General features: G+C 42.7%; 1 protein-coding gene across 12 annotated transcripts in view; it reads left to right on the top strand.

Annotated features, from left to right (window-relative positions):
• Positions 1 to 18,902, top strand: part of ERC2 (ELKS/RAB6-interacting/CAST family member 2) — an 846,554-nt gene that overhangs the window by 426,311 nt on the left and 401,341 nt on the right. For all 12 annotated transcript variants that reach the window (XM_014541327.1, XM_014541320.1, XM_014541325.1 and 9 more), the window contains one exon: positions 3,087 to 3,222. In XM_014541327.1, coding sequence (XP_014396813.1) covers positions 3,087 to 3,222 — 136 coding nt within the window. The remainder of the gene's footprint in view (positions 1 to 3,086; positions 3,223 to 18,902) is intronic.

Here is an 18,902-nt window from a genome sequence, read left to right as displayed (position 1 = left end):
CTACCCCACAGCTTGCCTTAGCTTCCCGGAGGAGCATCTGAGAGGGGAACTGTCCGGTGGATGAGGTGCTCATCTCTTCCCATCCCACTCCACTCCTTCCCTCCTTCCTACCTCTGGCAGAGCAGTTCTTCTTTCTCTTTCTGGCTTTCAAGTAAGCTTTTCTTAGAAGAAAGGGTTCTATTGCTAGAAAAATATATGAAAACCCTAGTCATCCTACAAAGAAGTTATGGACACTTTACATGTATCTCTTGATATTCACATGTACAAAGACAAGATGATCATCCTCATCACCTTATTCTGCATAGATCTTATTGGCCCAAATCCTAAGTTGTGCCATTTAAAACCCTACTTTTCTTTTCCAATTGCTAGTGTCTTAAATAAGGTGGTATTTGAAGGAATAGTTGGAGACGACTGAAGATATGCCTCCATCACAGTGTCTGAACTTCAGTTTCCATTGTTCTTAGCTACCCATTCTATTTTCTTTTTAGTGTTCATAGAAGTTTTACTTTAATAGCTAGAAACCTGGAAAACCCCCAAATATTGATCAACATATGAATGGTTAAACAAACTGTAGAGTAACCATGTATGGAATACTACTCAGCAACAAAAATGGACTAACTACTGATGCTGACAACTGCATTGTTAATCAGTAATAATCAAAACATCAATCTGAGTGAAATAAGGCAGACACAAATTGGTCCATACTGTGTGGTTCCATTCATCTATAGGAACAGATTAGTGGTTGCCAAGCCTGGGTGGTGGCAGGGGGTTAATTGTGAAAGGGCACAGGGAAACTCATGGGGTGATGCAAAGGCTCCATATCTTGATTATGGTGGTAATTACATGGGTATCATACATCTGTCAGAGCTCATTGAACTGTGCATCTAAAATTGTATATTTTCCTGTATTAAATTATATAGCACGAGTTGATTGCTGCTCATTCTTAATTCTGGACCGTTTTAAGGGGTGCATGGATTTGGAATGTTTTCTTCTTTTTGGATTGAAAAACCCCTGCAGTATCCCAGAAAGCAAGGTCTTCTTGGGAACTTTGTGGGAGTTCCCTAAGTGATGTTTGCAAAATGATGCTTGCAATTATAATCTGTTTTATTTATCACTGGTACTTGGGGGGAAACGTTTAGCAGTTAGTTCTATTTAAGGGTTTACTTCAAAGTAATAAAAAAGTATTTCTTTATAAAACATGCCCTCTAATTAAACAATCTCACTAGTAATACTGACCTCTCCCTCACGTCCTATTACCGTGCACTGGCCTTGTCTTCCAAGGAACTAGGAATTGTACTTGCTCTGGGTTATTATGCGCTTTGGAACTGCTATACCTCTGTTCATTTAGGAAGCAAGTGGTCATTCTTAACATCTCTGTAGTAACCAAACGATACTCTCCTAAAAGTAGATTAGCATGTAGCCTTTGCTGGTAGCATCATATGTGTACATTACTGTATCTGGTTAAAACAGGGAAATATGAGACCGAAATAATCCAATCCAAATAATGATGAAGGGGATGGTTATTCTATCTTACCTTATATACTTATATCCTCTTAATAAATATCACAAGGAATATTTAAATCTATAAATATTCTGAACCAACTGAGCCAAATATTTAGTTGGTTCAGAATATTTTTATTAGCAGGGCCCCTAATAGAAGATTTTTAAGCTCAAAAATAATTCTCTTGAATTTCTTTTTCTTGGAGTAGGTGGAAATAGACACGTCTATAATTTAATGAGCACTAGAAATAAGAGTTTCTTGTTGAGAATGCTTCCATTTGATTATTAGTTGTTTCATTTGGGCCTGTTTGTTGTTTATCATCTAGTTCTCATCTCACCCATACTTCCATAAGAGAAGTGGTTCTCAATACACTTGTTTGGGACTCGGGGCTCAGTAACAGTGGCCCATTAGCAAGGCAGGGGAGAGTGGGCGAAGGGATTAAAAGTTCCCCCGATGGTTCTGCTCCACGGCCCTCCAACTTTGGAATCGCTGCTCCTGAGCCCTCTGGACGGCCCTCCTGCCTCCTCACATGTTGGATTAGATTTATAACAGCTGCCGTGGACATGGTTGCCTAAACCTGTGGAATGTTTTGCTAAACGCTGCTGGTGAAATAGGCCACATTACGCCTGTAACTGCCCCCTCCCCTGCTTTATTTTAACCCGTCCTTTATCCTTAGTCTTTTACTCTCACTTGATCACTTTATGATTTTGCACTTTGACATCCTATAGATTCATTGAGAACTTTTTGGTCCAAGCACTGGGGCTTATTTAGCATGATGATTAGCCAAAGTGTTATTCTGTTTGAGCTAAGTGATGACAATGTATTTGATTGGAGCCTTGTAATTGTTATTTTAAAATCAAAGTAATGGATTATGATCTCAGAATAGAACCTGATCCAAAAGAATAATAATAATTAGAACAGCAAGCACTTAATTAGGAGAAAATAAATGTTCCATCACAGACCTTAGGGCCCAGCATACCATGAGTCCTGCCTACCTTTGCAGTTCCATCGCCTACCCCACCCCACCCCATTACTTACTCCCTGCAGTCTTCCAGTTCTTAAAAGTAGCCAGGTCCTTTCCTGCCTTGGGAATTATACTTGCTGTTCTCTCTACCTGGGGGCTCCTTCCCAGGTGTTTTCTTGGCTGGTTCTTCTGAGTCTCACTCACAGTCTTGTTTCCTTAGGGAGGTTTCCTGGACACAGTGACTAAAGCCATCTGCTCTACCTCCTGCCTTTCCACACATGCAAGGCACATCATCTCTCACAACATGCTCTGTGTTTCCTTCAACATTAGGAAACCTAAGTTGTGTCTCCTTGGTATTGTCTGTCTCCTCTACTGGACTCTAAGCTCCATGAGGAGGGTGGAGACTATCCCTGTTTTATTCACCACTGCAGCCCCAGTGCCCTCCTGGTCCCTGGCATGAAGTAGGTGCTCCATACCTACGTGTGGTTGAATGAATAGAATATTCTGAAGTCCCAACTCTCCCTGAACCCATATCAATACGGGTTTGTACTTAGCGCTTCCATTATGATCACGTACGACCTTGAGGGGTTGAATTAACCCAGCTGTGCTGACTTTCCTCAGGCATATGAAGGATCAGAATAAGAAGGTGGCCAACCTCAAGCACAACCAGCAGCTGGAAAAGAAGAAGAACGCCCAGCTCCTGGAGGAAGTGCGCCGGCGGGAAGATAGCATGGCTGACCCCTCCCAGCACCTGCAGGTGAGCCCAGGCTTTTCCTCTTCTTGCCTGAATAGTGGGAGGTCCACTTGCTCTGACACGTAGCCACTACTGTGGGAAAATGTGCGCAGAAGCCGTGGGCGTGCCTCTGCCCTGAATCCAGCACTAACCACGTACCCCCGGGGGACCCGGAGGTCTCTGTAGTGAGGAGCATCATTTCAAAATGGTGTCCAAGAAAAGCCGATTATGGGAGAGCCCACTGATGCCTCACAGGTTCTCTTGGTTCGTGTACTTTACCTTAAATGCGAAGGGCTGCATTTATATAGTTGGCAAGAAGCTTAAAACGTAGAAATGTCTTCCTTTTAGAATTATGGAAGTTGCTTTGGTTTTAGGAGAAGGGAAATGTGTGCCTATTATCACAGAAGGTATTTGGGAAAAGATGCAGGAAGTTGATCTCAGAGAGTTTATAAAACTGGTTTTGTTTTGCCTAAAACTCTGAGGCCCCGAGACAGGTCATTATTCTGTCTTCTCAGTGGAATATAGTTATCTCTGAATGGATGGCTCTCAGAAACCAGTGGACCCACTGAAGACACCCATTTTTCCTCATTAACCATTCCTATTTTTGGCAAAGGGGCTCTCTCCATGTGCTCAATAAAACATTCAAGCTAGCCCAGGGCATTTGCTTTGAAGTTCCTTTATTTATTTGTGGGCCTTTAAACAGAGCAGTTCAAGTTCAAGTTGGCCGGAGTTCATTTTAAATTTTGCTTATTAATTAATGTCTCTCTCCAGTTATATATTAGGTTTCCTCCTTGGAGATAGAAGAAGTTAGATAATTTCAATATGTACATAAAATTGTTCTTTTTAATTGAACCAAAGAGAAATAAATTATTCTGGAGTAAGAAATGCAAGAACATGCCCTGCACTGAGACTGGCATGAGGGGATGACTTAGTAGTAGTTTCTTTTCTCTCTGTGTCCAGGAGGTGCCTGAAGATTGCCCGTCAAGCCTCCTTGCACTGATGCCTGATTTGGATAGCACAGTATTAGAATCAGCTTCTTTGTTCAGCCCTGGGACCACCTTAGTTAGCATGGACTGGTCACTTGTTTAAATCCACAGCTTCCTCAATGTTCTTGGCAAATTACATCCCAGGGATTTGTAATTCTTTACCCTATGAGTTATGAGACGTCAGATTGGAGCCTACAGACTGAGAATATCCTAGGAGTTAACTTAAATTTGTAGAACATTTTATTGCCTTGCCAGGCACATAGTCTCATTTATTCTTCACAAAAATGGTGATTTTACATATGGTAAAACTAGTCTCAGAAAAGTAATGAAATGACATCTAGCATGGAGTGGAGATGAACCTGACTCCAGGTCTTCCATCTTCAAGAAACTAATGTAGAGAAGTATTAACAGGATTAGGTACCATTTATTAAACTTTTCCATATACTGGGTTCTGTGCTACTTACTTTATAGAAGCTGTTTAATTCTTATGTCAACTGGGTTAGTCAGGGCTCCTAGTTGCAGACTATGGCATCAGGAATCCGACTTTATCCTACTCACAGGTGGCCATTGTTCTTCGTTGCCTTGATTCTCAGGAAGGCGGTCCACAGTGATGCCAATGATGGCCACCAGCAGCCAACACAGAGTCTGTGAGTGCTGTCACCCCAGGGGAAGGAGAAAAGTCTTTTCTTAGTAGTTCTAGACAAAGTTCAAAGGCTGATAACACACATGAATTGGCCAAGCCAGGATCAGATCATGTGATGACCTCATCTTGAGAACAGGGGGTAGCCTTACCCAAAGCCCATGGGCTGAGAGTGGGGACAGGTGATTTCCCACAAGAAAGCGAGTTCTGTTACCAAAAGGGGTGCTGGGCAGCCAAAGCCACCTTTGTTTTTTTTCATATCAGTGTCATATGGGGAGATTGTGGATATGGTGAGGGTTCTGGAGAATTAAGAGAGGAGGGCAAGAAAACTTTGGAGAGAAGTAGGACTGAGATGGAATGAGTTTGACATGGGAGGGAGAGAGCAGTAGGGAAGGCCCTCCAGGCAGGTACACAGTTTGCACAGAGCAAGATACAGTCAGGGCACAAAACATTACAGGCCAGTTGATCCTTGTGACAGTGAGATAAGTGTTGTTGCTAGATTTCTTTATCTAACTGTGGAGCTAGAATGTCCAGGATTCGTTCCAAGTTTCAAAATGTACTAGCTGAATGTCCTTGGGCAGGTTATATAACTTCCCTAAGACCAGTTTATCTGTAAAATGGGAATAATAATTGCATCTACTCCAGAGTTGTGAGGATTAAAGTGTCAATGCAGCTCTGGCCCGTGTGGCTTAGTTGGTTGGAGCATCATCTTTACACTAAAAGGTTGTGGGGTCCATTCCCCATCAGGGCACATACCTAGGTTGCGGGTTCGATTCCTGGTCAGGGCCCATATGGAAAGCAACCAATCGATATACTCACTCAGATGATGTTTCTCTCTCACTCTCTCTGTGTTCTCCTCTCCCTAAAATCAATAAGCATATCCTCAGGTGAGGATTAAAAAATAATAATAAATAAAAATAAAGTGTCAATGCATATAAAAATTTAGGATTGTACTTGATACAAGCTATACTCAAAATAAGTGTTAATGATAGAGTGTTTTTTTGTTTTCTTTTTTCTTTTTCTATTTTTAATTGTTATTATAATAACAAAGAAAAGATAAAAGAAACATTTTAAAAGTATCTATGCTGCACATGGGAATTATGCAGTTCTGCTGTGATATGCATTGAGCATCAAAGTTTCTGTTTTTTCTATAAATAGTCATTTTTTCTTTTCTAAGGACACATCCAGTTATGGAAATTAATGTCTTGTTTTGACCCATGAACTTTTGTATAGCAATATTTTCATAAGGGGCCTTAGTAACTACCTCATAGACTTATTCATAAAAGATAGCCTGGTCTGGAATTGCTTAGTTGCATTCCTGACCACCCCAAATAACGGACAGCATTTGAAATGCAATAAAAAGTAATCACGATTAATTTTGATGAAAATGTCTCTGGTTAAGGTTAATAGAGAGTAAAACTCCCACTTTCCTGGATTGTTAAGCAGATGTACTCAGATGCAGCAATTACTGCCTTCTGAAGGCAGAACTTTCCTTTCTGGGGGCACTTTGTTTTTTTATACTGCTGTTGTTTTAAGTGCTTCCTGTTTATAAGTTAGCCTGTTAAGCCCTTTAGGTTTCAGTCACCTGGCATCTGGTTTACTTGGTTGGTTGATTGGTTGGTTGATTAGCTGATGGTTGTGTGATTGGCACTTACAAAATTTGTTTTTTTTTCTACACCAGTATTTTGTAATGGTTGGATACTCTGACTTCATGATTCAGCCAAATAGATATTACATCCAGAAAAATCTAAGGCCGAGCATTGCTGGAAACAATAATGGCTTTTGGATCGTGTCCCAAAGGAAGATTGAAGAGATTCAACCAGTTGGTATGAGAATTGGAGACACAGGATTGGGGAAGTGCACTCTTCCCACAAAGAGGACATAGTAAAGGGAAAGGGGCAAGGCAGCCATGCGGTCTGTCGAAAGAGACATACATGATTTGGAGAAATGGCTCTCCTTTATAAGGAAAGCAAGAACATAAACCTAATAAAAATTTCTGCTGCCATGGCCTGTGTGTAGGGATGTAATAGAGAGTGGTGGGCACTGTGAGTCCATGCCTCATCAGAAGGCATGGGACCACCGAGTTTTGGCTGACTGCTGCCATGAAGGTGGCCCTAGAGTCAAGGGGCCTTCTGGTTGCCATAACGTGTGAATCTTTACATGAAATCTGTGGATTTTAGAAAGTTGGTTCAATGGCTTTAAACACTCCGTGGGTCCAGTGAAGCACACGTGCAGGTGAACTGACCCCTGGTGTGTAGCATCTCTTGCACAGCCTGGCACTCTGTTCCTACTGTAAATAAAGAGCTGGCCCAACGCGACCCACCAAAGAGAGATGGCAGTTTAGTGCGTTTGTCCTGAGTTCTTTCTTTTGTCTGAAGTACCTTAGTTTGAGACTATGTAATTACTTGAGCAAGGCAGGGAATCTCTCTGACCCTCACCTTTTTAATCTGTAAGTGGGGATTACAATTAGTACCCTCCTGGATGGTTCAAATAAGATGAAGTTTATGAAAGAGCCTAGCACAGATCTGACCCACATGGGGTTCAGTTATTAGGGTTTTCTCCCAGGGAGACAGCTAATGAGCTTCTAACCATAGAAGACAGTGCCCATTGGAAGTATCGCCTGACAAATCCTTTGTTAACGATTTTATACTGATGAGTAATACAGATCTTGAGCACACGCCAGTGAATGAAAGTTTCCAATAAAGCACTAAAAAACATTTTGGGCAATAAGGAGGGAAAATTAAAATATTTTTCAAGTTTATGCTGAATTATGTGTGAAAAGTCAATGTGAAAGACTGTGATTTTCTTGTATAATATCGTAGACCTGTTCCCCAGGACACAGATGATGGAGCATGATATTTACGTCTGTCCGTGGGGCTTTGGGCTTCCGTGTGTCCCCTTAGAGTCCACATGGAGATTTTTCAACAAGGTGTCTTCCCGGAGATTCACACTAAATCGTCTCTACCAGGACGGGATGCATATTTCCCCCTCCAACCTCTAGCTATTTCTTGCTGAGTAAATATGCCAATGTGAAATCCCAGTGGACATCTTTGTAGATTTTGGCTGCATTTTTCCCTGTGCAGCTTATCAAGTTAATGAACTAACATTCTAAGAAGTGCACAAGCCAATATTTTATGCTCCTTTTCTGTTGTATGTCTGCAGAATTCTCTTCAATTTATTGCCTGAAAACTAAAGTCTGTTCTTGTGTGCTTCCGTTTCCAAATTATAGGTTCCCAGGGAACTGTAAAGTTTCTTCTCTGCTAGTGGTTAAGCCCAAGTGTGATCAGTTTAAAAAGCAAATGAATGTTCCCATTTATTCTTGTCCTTTTAGTAGAGTTCTAAAAAAAGCAAAAAAGCTCAGAAGACAATTTTATTTTCCAATTTGTGCAACTCTGGACATCCGTACCTTTTTTCCAAGGGGATTTTTTTTTACTTTGCTCCTCCAATTAGATTTGGAATCAGCTAACAGAGGAAGTGTAACAAGCAACAGAAACCTTACACATACCTAGCTTTCAGCAAAACGTTATGGAGTTTCCAAGCTTTGCCAGGTTGTTTTTTGCAGAGGGACACTGATGTTTTAAGAAGCAATTTTTAAGCCTTCATATCGATATTTTCATTTCTCCATGTCAATGAGTTAATTTCTCTTTCAATTCCCCAAGCTTAAAATGGTTACTCTAGTGGTGATCTATGTCCGCCTGTTACGGTGCACTTCTGCCTACTGCCATTAGAAGAAACCTGACCAGCAGAGCTGGGAGATTCATCACTGTCAAAACACGTTTATTTAGTTCTGAGTTTTCATGGCTGTTTGGTAGGCATGGTGTGGAGTGATTTAGGGAGGCTCCATTTCAGCCATCTTGTTCAACATATGGAAAGGTGAGAGAAGTTGTCTTAATACCAGCTTAAAAGAAAAATCCACATTTGTTTACATTTTCAGTTTCATTTAGTCTGATCTTTTTAGCACAGTGAGTTGTTTCCTTTGTCCTGTGATTTTCTACCTTGATGGGTAGAGATTGGGATGTTCCATTAAGCTGTGGATAAAGTCTGTGGTGGTATTGAAATGTGGACTGAGAGGCATCCCATGTTTCCAGGCTATTCATAGTTTAAGATGACAAAAAGTACTCAGGTATTCGCCAGTCTGCAGAGGACACCGAACATTGGCCAGTAGGACTGAAGATTAATACAGAAGGGCTTTCTATTCTTGGGGATTTACTTTGACATTTATTTTACTTTCGCACTCTCATTCCCCATGAGCCCAGAATGACTTTTGTTGTAGCAGATCTCTGTAGGCAGCCTCAGAAAATCTTACTTGACAGTCAGCTTCCAGTAGCCTTGGGTTGAAGTCCCTACTCTTTGTAGGAAATCAAGGACTGTCAGGGAGACCAGGCATTCTGTGCACTGTATTTGGGAACTAACCATTCCTTAGAAATGTTCCAAGCAGACAAGTAAAATCGAGTAAATAAAACTGTTTTATGTGGAGTTTTTCTCCTTTCTTCCCAATTACTTGTTTTTCCCAATATGCAGTAACTTGCATATTTCTTCGAGAAACGTCTTCTGCTTTTTCCTCAGGATTTGTGGCTAATCCCTCACTTCATACAGCCCCTCTGTACAAACACAATATATTTCTATGGAAAAGAGAGGTTTACCTTGAATCAAGTGTTGCCTAATCGACCTCCTAAATTATCCCCTAGAGATGGAGTGGAGTTCATTATTCTTTTCTGAAGGGTTTTCGGGTTTCACTCCATTAGTGGCTCTTCAGCCGTCCTCAGCAAAGTGCATGTTTGTTTGTCAAAGGCTGAAGATCCTGCAGAATGAAATGCAACATATTTATCAAATGAAATCACTGTTATGATGGGAGTAGAGTTGTAAATGCTCTGGGATGACAAAGCCGGAGGGGCTGGGGGCTGGAAAAGAAGTCCTGGTAGAATGATATGTAATCTCTTATTCATTTTGAGAGAGGTGACTAGGAGATGAGACTATTTTTTAATTTTTATCCCATTTTGTGCCCTTTGGCCCCTGAAATGTCAGTTGATGGGGAAAGGCAGCATGCATGCTCCTGTGATCTCCAGGGAGAATCAGCAGACAGAGGGGTGCTACAGGACAGAGTGGGCATTAGCTCTATGGAGTGAGGATGGAGAGCTTGCCTTTTAGCATCTGCTTTTCTTCAGTTTACCTATAACTCTGACCTCTGGGCTTATTTTGAAGGAGGTTTGGGCTATAAACTGGAGACATCATTTTTATATGTTTACTAGAGGCCCAGTGCACAGATTCGTGCACCGGTGGGGGGGTCCCTCGGCCTGGCCTGCACCCTCTTGCAATCTGGGACCCCTCAGGGGATGTCAGATTGCTGGTTTCAGCCCTATCCCCATAGGCCAGGCTGAAGGACCCCACCGGTGCACAAATCCATGCACTGGGCCTCTAGTATGCATATAAGATCTTTGGTTAATCTCTTCCTGCCCTCCCCGCTTCCCTCTGAGATTCATCAGTCTGTTCCATGTTTCCATGCCTGTGCATTGAGTGTCTGCCCCCTGGTGGTCAGTGCGCATCATAGCTACTGGTCGAATGGTTGCTTAGGGTTTTATATATATAGATTAAAATCACTGCTAGTGATCAGTTTGGTCAGTAGTAATAATAGCATCTCAGCTGAGCCCTATGAACTTCACAGAGGGCTTTCAGGGGCTGAGCCTCATGCAGGATCCTCCCATTGACCTTGAGGATTGGATGGGTCAAGTTTGTATATCTTCATTTATAGGTGAGGAAACTGAGCCTCAGGCAGTTGTTCAGTGACTCATCTGTAATCATGGGTCTCATAAAAGGCAAAGCTTTGAGGAGGAACCAAGGCCTCAGAGTTTTTCTTATGAAGGTCAGACGAAGGCTCAGTCAGCTTTTGGACACTGAAGAAAATGCTTTCCCAGGCAAACGTTTCTGAACCAGTCATGCTTTAAAAGCCACTGAGAAAAGAGGCGTCGGAGGTGTGTGCTTGGACCATCTAAATGTTCTTGTATTCTACTTGAATCCATAGCATGCACAGTGTAATCTTCAAAGTAGAAATGGTGAAGGCATTACTGAAGAACCCATGGAAGGCAAGCGGGCTGAAAGGAGAAAAAAATGTTGACAGCACACCTTATAATTTTTTCAAAGGTAGAATTTACATAATAACTCACACAGGAGACTCAGGAATCCCTAGGGGGCAATTGTGTTCAACATGCATCAAAAGAGTGAGTCGGCTTAAATCAGCTCTCTCTGGCCAGGGCAATTACTGCAGGTTTGCCCTGAGATACAGCTACTGGAGGTTAGTCAGGGGCCACCTGCAAATCATAGTACATGTCACCCTGACATCATAGATGCTGGTGTTTCAGCACATTGCTGCCCAAGGCAGAGGACTGCGCATGGTTAATTTTTTAAAATGTTAACTCAGACGTATGGCTTGTCCAGAGCATGGCTAAGCTGTATATTCAGGCACTCTAGACTAGGGAAACGACATCAATGACATAGGCAATGATTTAGATAAAAATCTTGTGAAAGGTAAATTCAACTATGAAATCTGTTTCTAGTCACTTAATAGCCTCTTCTGAAATACACACTTGGGAAGTTGGTAATTTGAATTTATGATACTTTTAATTTCTTCTCTGCTATTACACTTTCCCTTTGCATTTTATTTCTTTATGGTGCCTGGAAAAACTCTGCAAGGCTAAGCAATCATAAGTTTTTCTTACTAGAAAAGACCTTAGACTTTACTTAATACAAGCTCCTTGTTTTGCTGATGAGGAAAGTAGGGCCCTGCAAAGGCAGATAACCTACCCAACACCCCAGAGGGAGTTGTTGGCAGAGGGGAGACCAGATCCCAGGCCTTTCATATCCTTGCCCAGTGCTATTTGTGCAGCCCACTGGTTCCATAAAATGTGTCTGCCTTCAGGAGGATTTGAACCTTGAACCTTCAAGCCCAAAGGTTGAGCCTCTGCTCCTTAATGCTGGATATTAGATTGACCCTTTAAGATAATCTAAAATTATGCCTTCACAATAAGCTAAGCTTTATGCATATTTTATAAACATGGTATTCTGTTATCTAGTATGTCTCTTCTCTGTCTTTAAAATTAGAATAACTAAAGAGGGTCAAGTGAGTGGTGGAAAAAATTGCCGTGAGAACAAACTATGGAGCTTAGGACTCTTTAGATAATACATAAAAATTGGTTTAAGTTATTTATATCTTTGCCTCTTTTTCTCATCCATAACGGGATATCATCTATAAAGAGACTCAGGAAATCTCTTGTCATGGAAAACAAGTGGATTGCTTAGACAATTCAACAATAAGAATAATAGCTGCTACTTTTTATTGGGCAATGAACTAAGCCAGTTGGGTTAGTCTTTGGTTGAGTTCCCTGGGAAATGGAGAGTCAGAGATGAACATGCAGGAGGTTCCTGGGAGTGCTCTCAGGAAGGGAGAGAAGCAGGGATGGGCCTGGAGAACTTGAGCTGTAATGTTCCAACAAAGGCCTCAGCAGGTCCCATCCGTTGGTCTGCAGTTGGGGTGGCCATTTGAAAGGAGTTGACCCCAAAGAGATAATAGGGCTGCACCTCTGTAACCCCCCATCAGCAAGTCAGTAGATTCGGTCAACTCCTGGGGAAGGCATAACCATGGGCAGGGCACCTCTCAAGGCAGGCACATTCCTGGCCTCTGGGAATGAGCATCTCAGTTCTAAAGAGGATCTGGGCAGGGCACCACTGCGTCTACAGCAAACACCCAATGTGTCGCACTGTCCCCTCTGACACCCATGGCAAACACACACAGGCTTCTTTCCCACCCACCTTCAACTTTCTTTTCAATGCAAGCAGCTATTACAAACCCAGTCCTCGTTGGCCAAGTTCCTCTGTACACACATTGACTTGTTTAATCTTCCGAGCAAGCTCATGAGGTTGCTACTGTCTATGAAACCAGTTTGTGAGTGAGAAGATTGAGACCTGGTGATGTTTAACAGGAAGAAGACCTGGCATTCTTTCCAGGTCTCAGTCACGAGTGTGGCACTCCCCCTCTCCTGTGCAGAACTGCTTCTTTATATTCTTCAGATCATCCACAGTAACTATAGCGACAGTGAAGGTAATGGTCAGGCTACTTCAAAAACAAATAGAACGATTAGGTGGTGGAAACTTGGGTGAAGAGGCTTTGCATGGGTTTTATGGGGTAGTGGCTAAGCTCCTTTATGTAATGGGGTATAACGGAATGATTCTTAAAGGCTTGTAAGGCCTTCCAGCACATAGTCTCACTGGTGGTTTTTGAGGACTCTGTGCTATCTGCTGGGACTTACAGTCAGTAAGTCAAGATTCTTTACCCTCCAACATCTCAAGGTCTTCTCTTCCAACAAAAGTGTCCTTACCGGGCAGCTGATTTGCAGCAGCTTCTGTAAGTTTTCTGGAACATATTTTCCTGGGCTGCTGCTTCCTCTGGGATGAAGACCTTTCAAAAGAGGTTATGATGAGTTGTGCCTGAAGTTGGAACCAGAGTGGAAGCTTCCCGAAGACCTTCCGAACTTCAGCTCTGCAGTAGAACTGCACGCATCTGAGTGGGTGAGGGGTGAGAGTATGGGGGGATTTGGGGATCTGGGTTAATTCTGGGCTCAGTCACTGATGAGCTGTGTGACTTTGAGTGATTTTCTTTTTCTCTTTGAGCCTGTTTTCTTCTGTACAAAATGGTGGGCTTGTGTGGGGTAAGGCCTCTTTCAACTCTCAATCCCTGGGGTCCTGGGACTCACTGAAGGATGCACACATGTGATGATTTAAAAAAGCATCTGAGAGGGCAGCTCATGGGCCAGTGGGGATGTTGCAGCCCGTGCAGAGCATTCATGTTAGCGGCGGGAGGCCCTCCAGCCAGAGGTTCGGAAACTGGGAGAAGCTGGTCTCCTTAAGACCAGTCTGTAATACACTATCTGGCTTAACTATAATATATTCTAGGAACTCTTTCTGTTCTCCACTTAAAGTGCAAAGCCTGCCATTTTGAGGAGACTCTTGTACTATGTACTAAAGCATTGTACTTTCTCTCTTTAGAGTAGTCAGTTATAATAATACACCCACCAATTGTTATTTTTTTGGTAAAAGATAAAGGTTAGACCAGTGACAGTCTGAACATAAGATATACAATGCAGGAACTCCTCAGAATTGAACCACCTGGGTTCCAGACTTATTTCTCAAGGGCAGGAGCTATGTGGTTTTCAAATGTCATTGTTGGTGATGTAGACAGTTGTTTTAATAAGCCACTATGTCAATAGGGGGTATTTCCCACCCCCCACCCCCCACCCCTGGACTCTGGGGGTAGGTCATAGTGAGCTGTGGGAAAATAGAACAGAGACTAATTTGACAAAAACCCAGTTGATATGATCTAGGTTCACATTTCCCAAAGCATGTTTATCAAAGTGAAGTCCTGTAAAATACTATTAGAAAAAAGGGTTCCATTTGTCAAATGCCTTTGGGAAACAGTACAGACTCTGTCCTTCTCTTAAAGAATCACCATGCGCATTAGCATATTAAAGACACGGGAAGTCTTGCAGTCAAGAGAAGGGTTCAATAGCTATCCAAAATTTCTCTAAATCATTTGATAAAACAAATCCCCTTTTTTTTTTCTTTCTGGAATATCTATTAACATTGCAAAGAATTAGCATTTTATGGAATTTGGGTTAATGCTGATCTAAGCAAGTCACAGTGCTGGTAACTGAGCTATGCAATCAGCTCTTTGATTACAACTTAAGGTCGGACACTCTGCAGTGATACTTTTGATTTAGCATATATCTTGGTCGCTGAGTCAGAATTCACCTGGGCATCTCGCAATGGCTTTGCGCTTGCCACTTGATTCAAAAAACAGTTCTGTCAGAACGATGGCCAAGAAAATTCTACCTCTGATAGCCTTTTTAAAAACTGCACCTCATTAAAAATGTTCATGCGAAGCAAACTTGAAAAATGTTTGTGACAGCCATAGTGGTATTTCCATCTGTCACCCTTGACTCTGGGGTCTGCATTGACTTCTGATTATAAGCTCACATTATGCTATGCCCCCAATCCAAATCGGATGATGAATGTTTTGGAGGAAGATGTGGAAATGATTCCAGGCTTAAAACACAAACTTGACTTTTTTAAGGTATCCATTGTGAATTCTCACTGGGGTGCAGTGTGGACCCCTTCCTGCTGAGCAGCTCATTGGCAGTGTGGAATATAGCGCGTGAGGTTCCTGTGTTGCTGTCAAAATCAATTATACGGCTTGAAAATGAAGTACAGAGCGTCCCTGTGTCATTACCAGCAGGCTTGTTTTTATTTTGGTTGTACTTTTTTGGCTGTGAAAGGATCTTTATGAGAAATTAGAAAACCGCACATTTGAAAATGTTCACAGTGAAACAATAAAACCTTGAATGTATGTCTCCTGGATGCCTGAGTCTGATCATAAAAGGGCCTATAATTTCTGAATGAACTGCACCTCTCTTAACCTGGCTCAATGGTGGCTTTACTCTTCTACTCATCTTACAAGGCTGTTTTCCCATTACTCTAAATGGGCGGTTAAGGCCGCACCAGACGGCGTTCACCTGGATAAAGTTCCACTCCCAGGAATTACCACATGCACGTAGAGCCCACCATTTGAGGCCAGGTTAGACTTGTGTCTATAGGGACTAGGAAATCTGGGAGATAATGTTATAGGTGCTGGGGGAGCCCCTTTCAGTTCTAACAGATTCTGTAATGTTTTCAATGCTTATGGTTTGTTTCCCCCCCATGTAAACATAAAGTCGCATCTCTATACTTTAAATGCTTATGAAATAAAAGTGTTGTTCAGGTAGTCATTCATTCTGCAGCCATGTGTGTAGGGCTCTGTACTGACCTCTTGGGTTTCTGAGACGAGAGTCTTGTTTCCCCTTCACCCTGCCTGATGGACAAACAAAACCATGAGACATAAGCGTCATATAAGACATACTGGGAGACGGGAACACGGCCCAAAGAAAACCGTTTTGATAGGGGGGACTAGGCAGCAGCACATGCAGAAGATGGCCGTGTGGATCAGGGCAGCCTGAGTTTCCCCCGGGGCAGCTTCCTAGCTTTGTTGGGGTTTCCTGTAAGGTTTCCAGTCTGAGTGTTGGGCCCGGCTCTGGTTCTGATGAACCCTTTCTTCCATCATGTATGAGTCAGGAAGTATCACTGTATGTCCCCAAATATAAGCTCCCCTGATTATAAAGCCACCAACTACTTCTCAAAGAGAAATTTCAACAATTTTCTTTCAAGTGTCAATATATAAGCTTACTAAGGATATAGATAAAATAGTCAAGATATCTACTTAAAATGTTGGTGTTTTGTCCATTTAGTTACATCTACAATCACATTACTCTTTGGCCATTCTTGTATTTAATGGTCTAATCTCACTCAGACTCTCCACAGGCATCCTCTACCTGAAGCCAGTGCCCCACCCCACCCAGAGGGGCTTTTCCACCATTGGACGCAGTCTTCCCATCTAGCTGCCTTCATCTCTGAGGGGTTTCACCCAGTATTTTAGGCATCTATGTTTGAGCCACCCACCGGAGGCCACTGGCATCCATTCACACAATATGAAAAGGGCTTGCTTTAGAATCTTTTTGGTAGTGGTAAATATTTTTTCTCTCTTTTTCATCCATAGTTGTAACTGCTTTTTGTAAGGTGTGTTTTTACCACCCTGGTTAAGATCATGGGCTCCTGGTGACCCCTGATATTGGCATTTGCTAGCTGTGTGATGTGCACCAGGTTGTTAAGTTCCTGAATCCCAGCTGATGCTAGTACCCACCTCCCAGTGCTGTGGTCACTCAGAAAACAGGATGCAGCATGGAGTACGTGTTGGCTGGAGCTGATGGGGGTGTTGATGATGTCATGTTGTTGTCAACATTCATATCTGTGAGGGTTTCTCTGAGACCTTCCCATAGGCTGTGGTGCCCTGGCCCTGGCTTTCTTTGAGATCCCCTCTCCTCCTGCTGCCCTGTCACCAACTGCTCCAGCACACCAGCCTCCCAGCCTGTCCTGCCCTTGGATCCTGCAACTTACTCTTCCCTTGACTAGACCATTCTTTCTTCAAATATGTGCGTGAATTACTCCCTCACTTTGTGCTCCAATGTTATCTCCTCAGAGAAGCTTTCTTTGAGTGCACTAATGAATTATTCTTGTCATTCTTCATGTCCCGACCTTATTTATCTTTCTTTATCCTGCATATCCAGCCTAGAAATAATAATGCACAGTTATCTGTGTACTTGTTTCCCAGCTGTTGTTCCCATGAGCGCATGGGACTTCGTCCATCTCCCTCACTATAATGTGTCTTGAGCAGGGTTGGCCTGTGGTAGGCGTTCAATAAATATTTTTTACTAACTGAGTAATGAATTATTATGAGTAAGCAGAATAGAGAATGAGCTTTCCTAGCATTTCTGTGGGTTGGGAGCAGCAGCCTGGCAGAGCGTGGATAAGGACCTGGAGGGAAGAGTTCTCACGCTGGTCAGCAGGGCAGCTGGGCCTGGGAGAGAGCAGCGGGGTATGTTCTGACTGGCACTCCATGGCCACCTCCTTGGCAGCGAGGACCGGTGTCTTACTCAACTCTGTCATCTCAGCGCCCATAGGTAATAAGATAATTTATGAATTGTTGACACATATGGGAATAAATGAGTGGCTGACCATACATAGAGGAAGTGCCATTTAGATTTTTGTCATTGGGTTTGTTTGAACAGGGTTTTCCTGTAAGAGACCTTCTTGTTCGCCCTTGAAGATGTCCATCTCTAGAGGTCTGCCCTAGTTGTTGTCCTTTCTCCTTTAAGCTGCAGGGGGCATTGTCCTCAATGGAAGGTGCTTGGAGTGGCTGTCAGGAGAGCAGGGAGGGGCCACAGAATGAGGGGCCAAGGGAGACTCCATCTTGCCCTCAGAGTGACCGCCTGTGTGGCAGGCACCCCATGTGCACACATCTAGGAAACATGGTCTGCAGCTGGAAACATCTGGAGAGAGGTGGCGAAATGAGCGCCAGACCCTCAGAGCAGGCTTTCTTCATAATTCAGTTCTCCAACAAAGCCATACTTTCGTGAGTGGTCGGGGCTTTGACCTGATAACTGTTGTATGAACAGAACAGAGACTTTTTTCATTAGCAAAGAGCCTGATTGTTTAATTGGCAGATGGGTCATTGGGTCATTGACAATGTGCAGTGGGCACCCGCTGCATGCTGGGCACCAGGTAGGGAGCACCAAGTCTGTGTGAGCACATGGATGTGTCGCTGCCAACATCTCAAACAGTCTCACTTTGGACATTGATATTTCCCAAGGAATGTTTCCCTTCTTACCCATCGCCCAGTGGAACAGGTGCACATTTCCCAGCATGGCAGCTGTTACTCAAAGCTTTCTGGCCCTTCTGTGGCCCTTGCTCCTTTGTAATCATAGCACGTTCTTTCCTAAAGCCAGAGTTTCCTATTTAGATCAGCAGCCTTCTTCCCCAGACTTGGTTCTAGAATACATGTGACTATAACGTGATGCTGCTGGCGTGATCCTGTGTCACAGACATGTGCCAAGCTCTGGAGATGGTTCCAAAGGCCGGCTTCCCAAAATACCTTGGAGAAAAGGCTGCCTCATGGTGACTGCTTAGAATAAGATGATGTGCATGGTAATGGGAAAGTTATGCCATATTTTGTAATTTTGCCTTTTCTCTTTCAGACCACACTATTTCATTTTGAATTGAAGCAAGCCAGTCTCTATGCATCATCTAAATAATACACTGATTGGCTTTCTAACTTTTCAAATGACTGCTTCTATACCAGGAAAAACTCAGAGTCACAACCACACAAAAACTCTATGTTGCAAAAATAGTGTTACACTGTGGATGATATTGACTCCTTGTAGGCCTAAATTATCCAGAGAATTCCCTGAGTTTTTCATAATTTTCTTTCTTTATCTAGATTTGATTTTGTTTCTTTTCCATTTCCCATTTCCTAGGGGAGGCTGCCTATCAATGGCTGTCACTTTTAAATCTTTACATAAATAAATAAATAAATAAATACCCTATATAATAAAGAGGTAATATGCAAATTGACCATCACTCCAACACACAAGATGCCCGCCACA

This window comes from Myotis brandtii, unplaced genomic scaffold (assembly GCF_000412655.1).
Source record: "Myotis brandtii unplaced genomic scaffold, ASM41265v1 scaffold268, whole genome shotgun sequence".
Taxonomy (NCBI): domain Eukaryota; kingdom Metazoa; phylum Chordata; class Mammalia; order Chiroptera; family Vespertilionidae; genus Myotis; species Myotis brandtii.
This window is presented reverse-complemented; position numbering and strand designations above follow the sequence as displayed.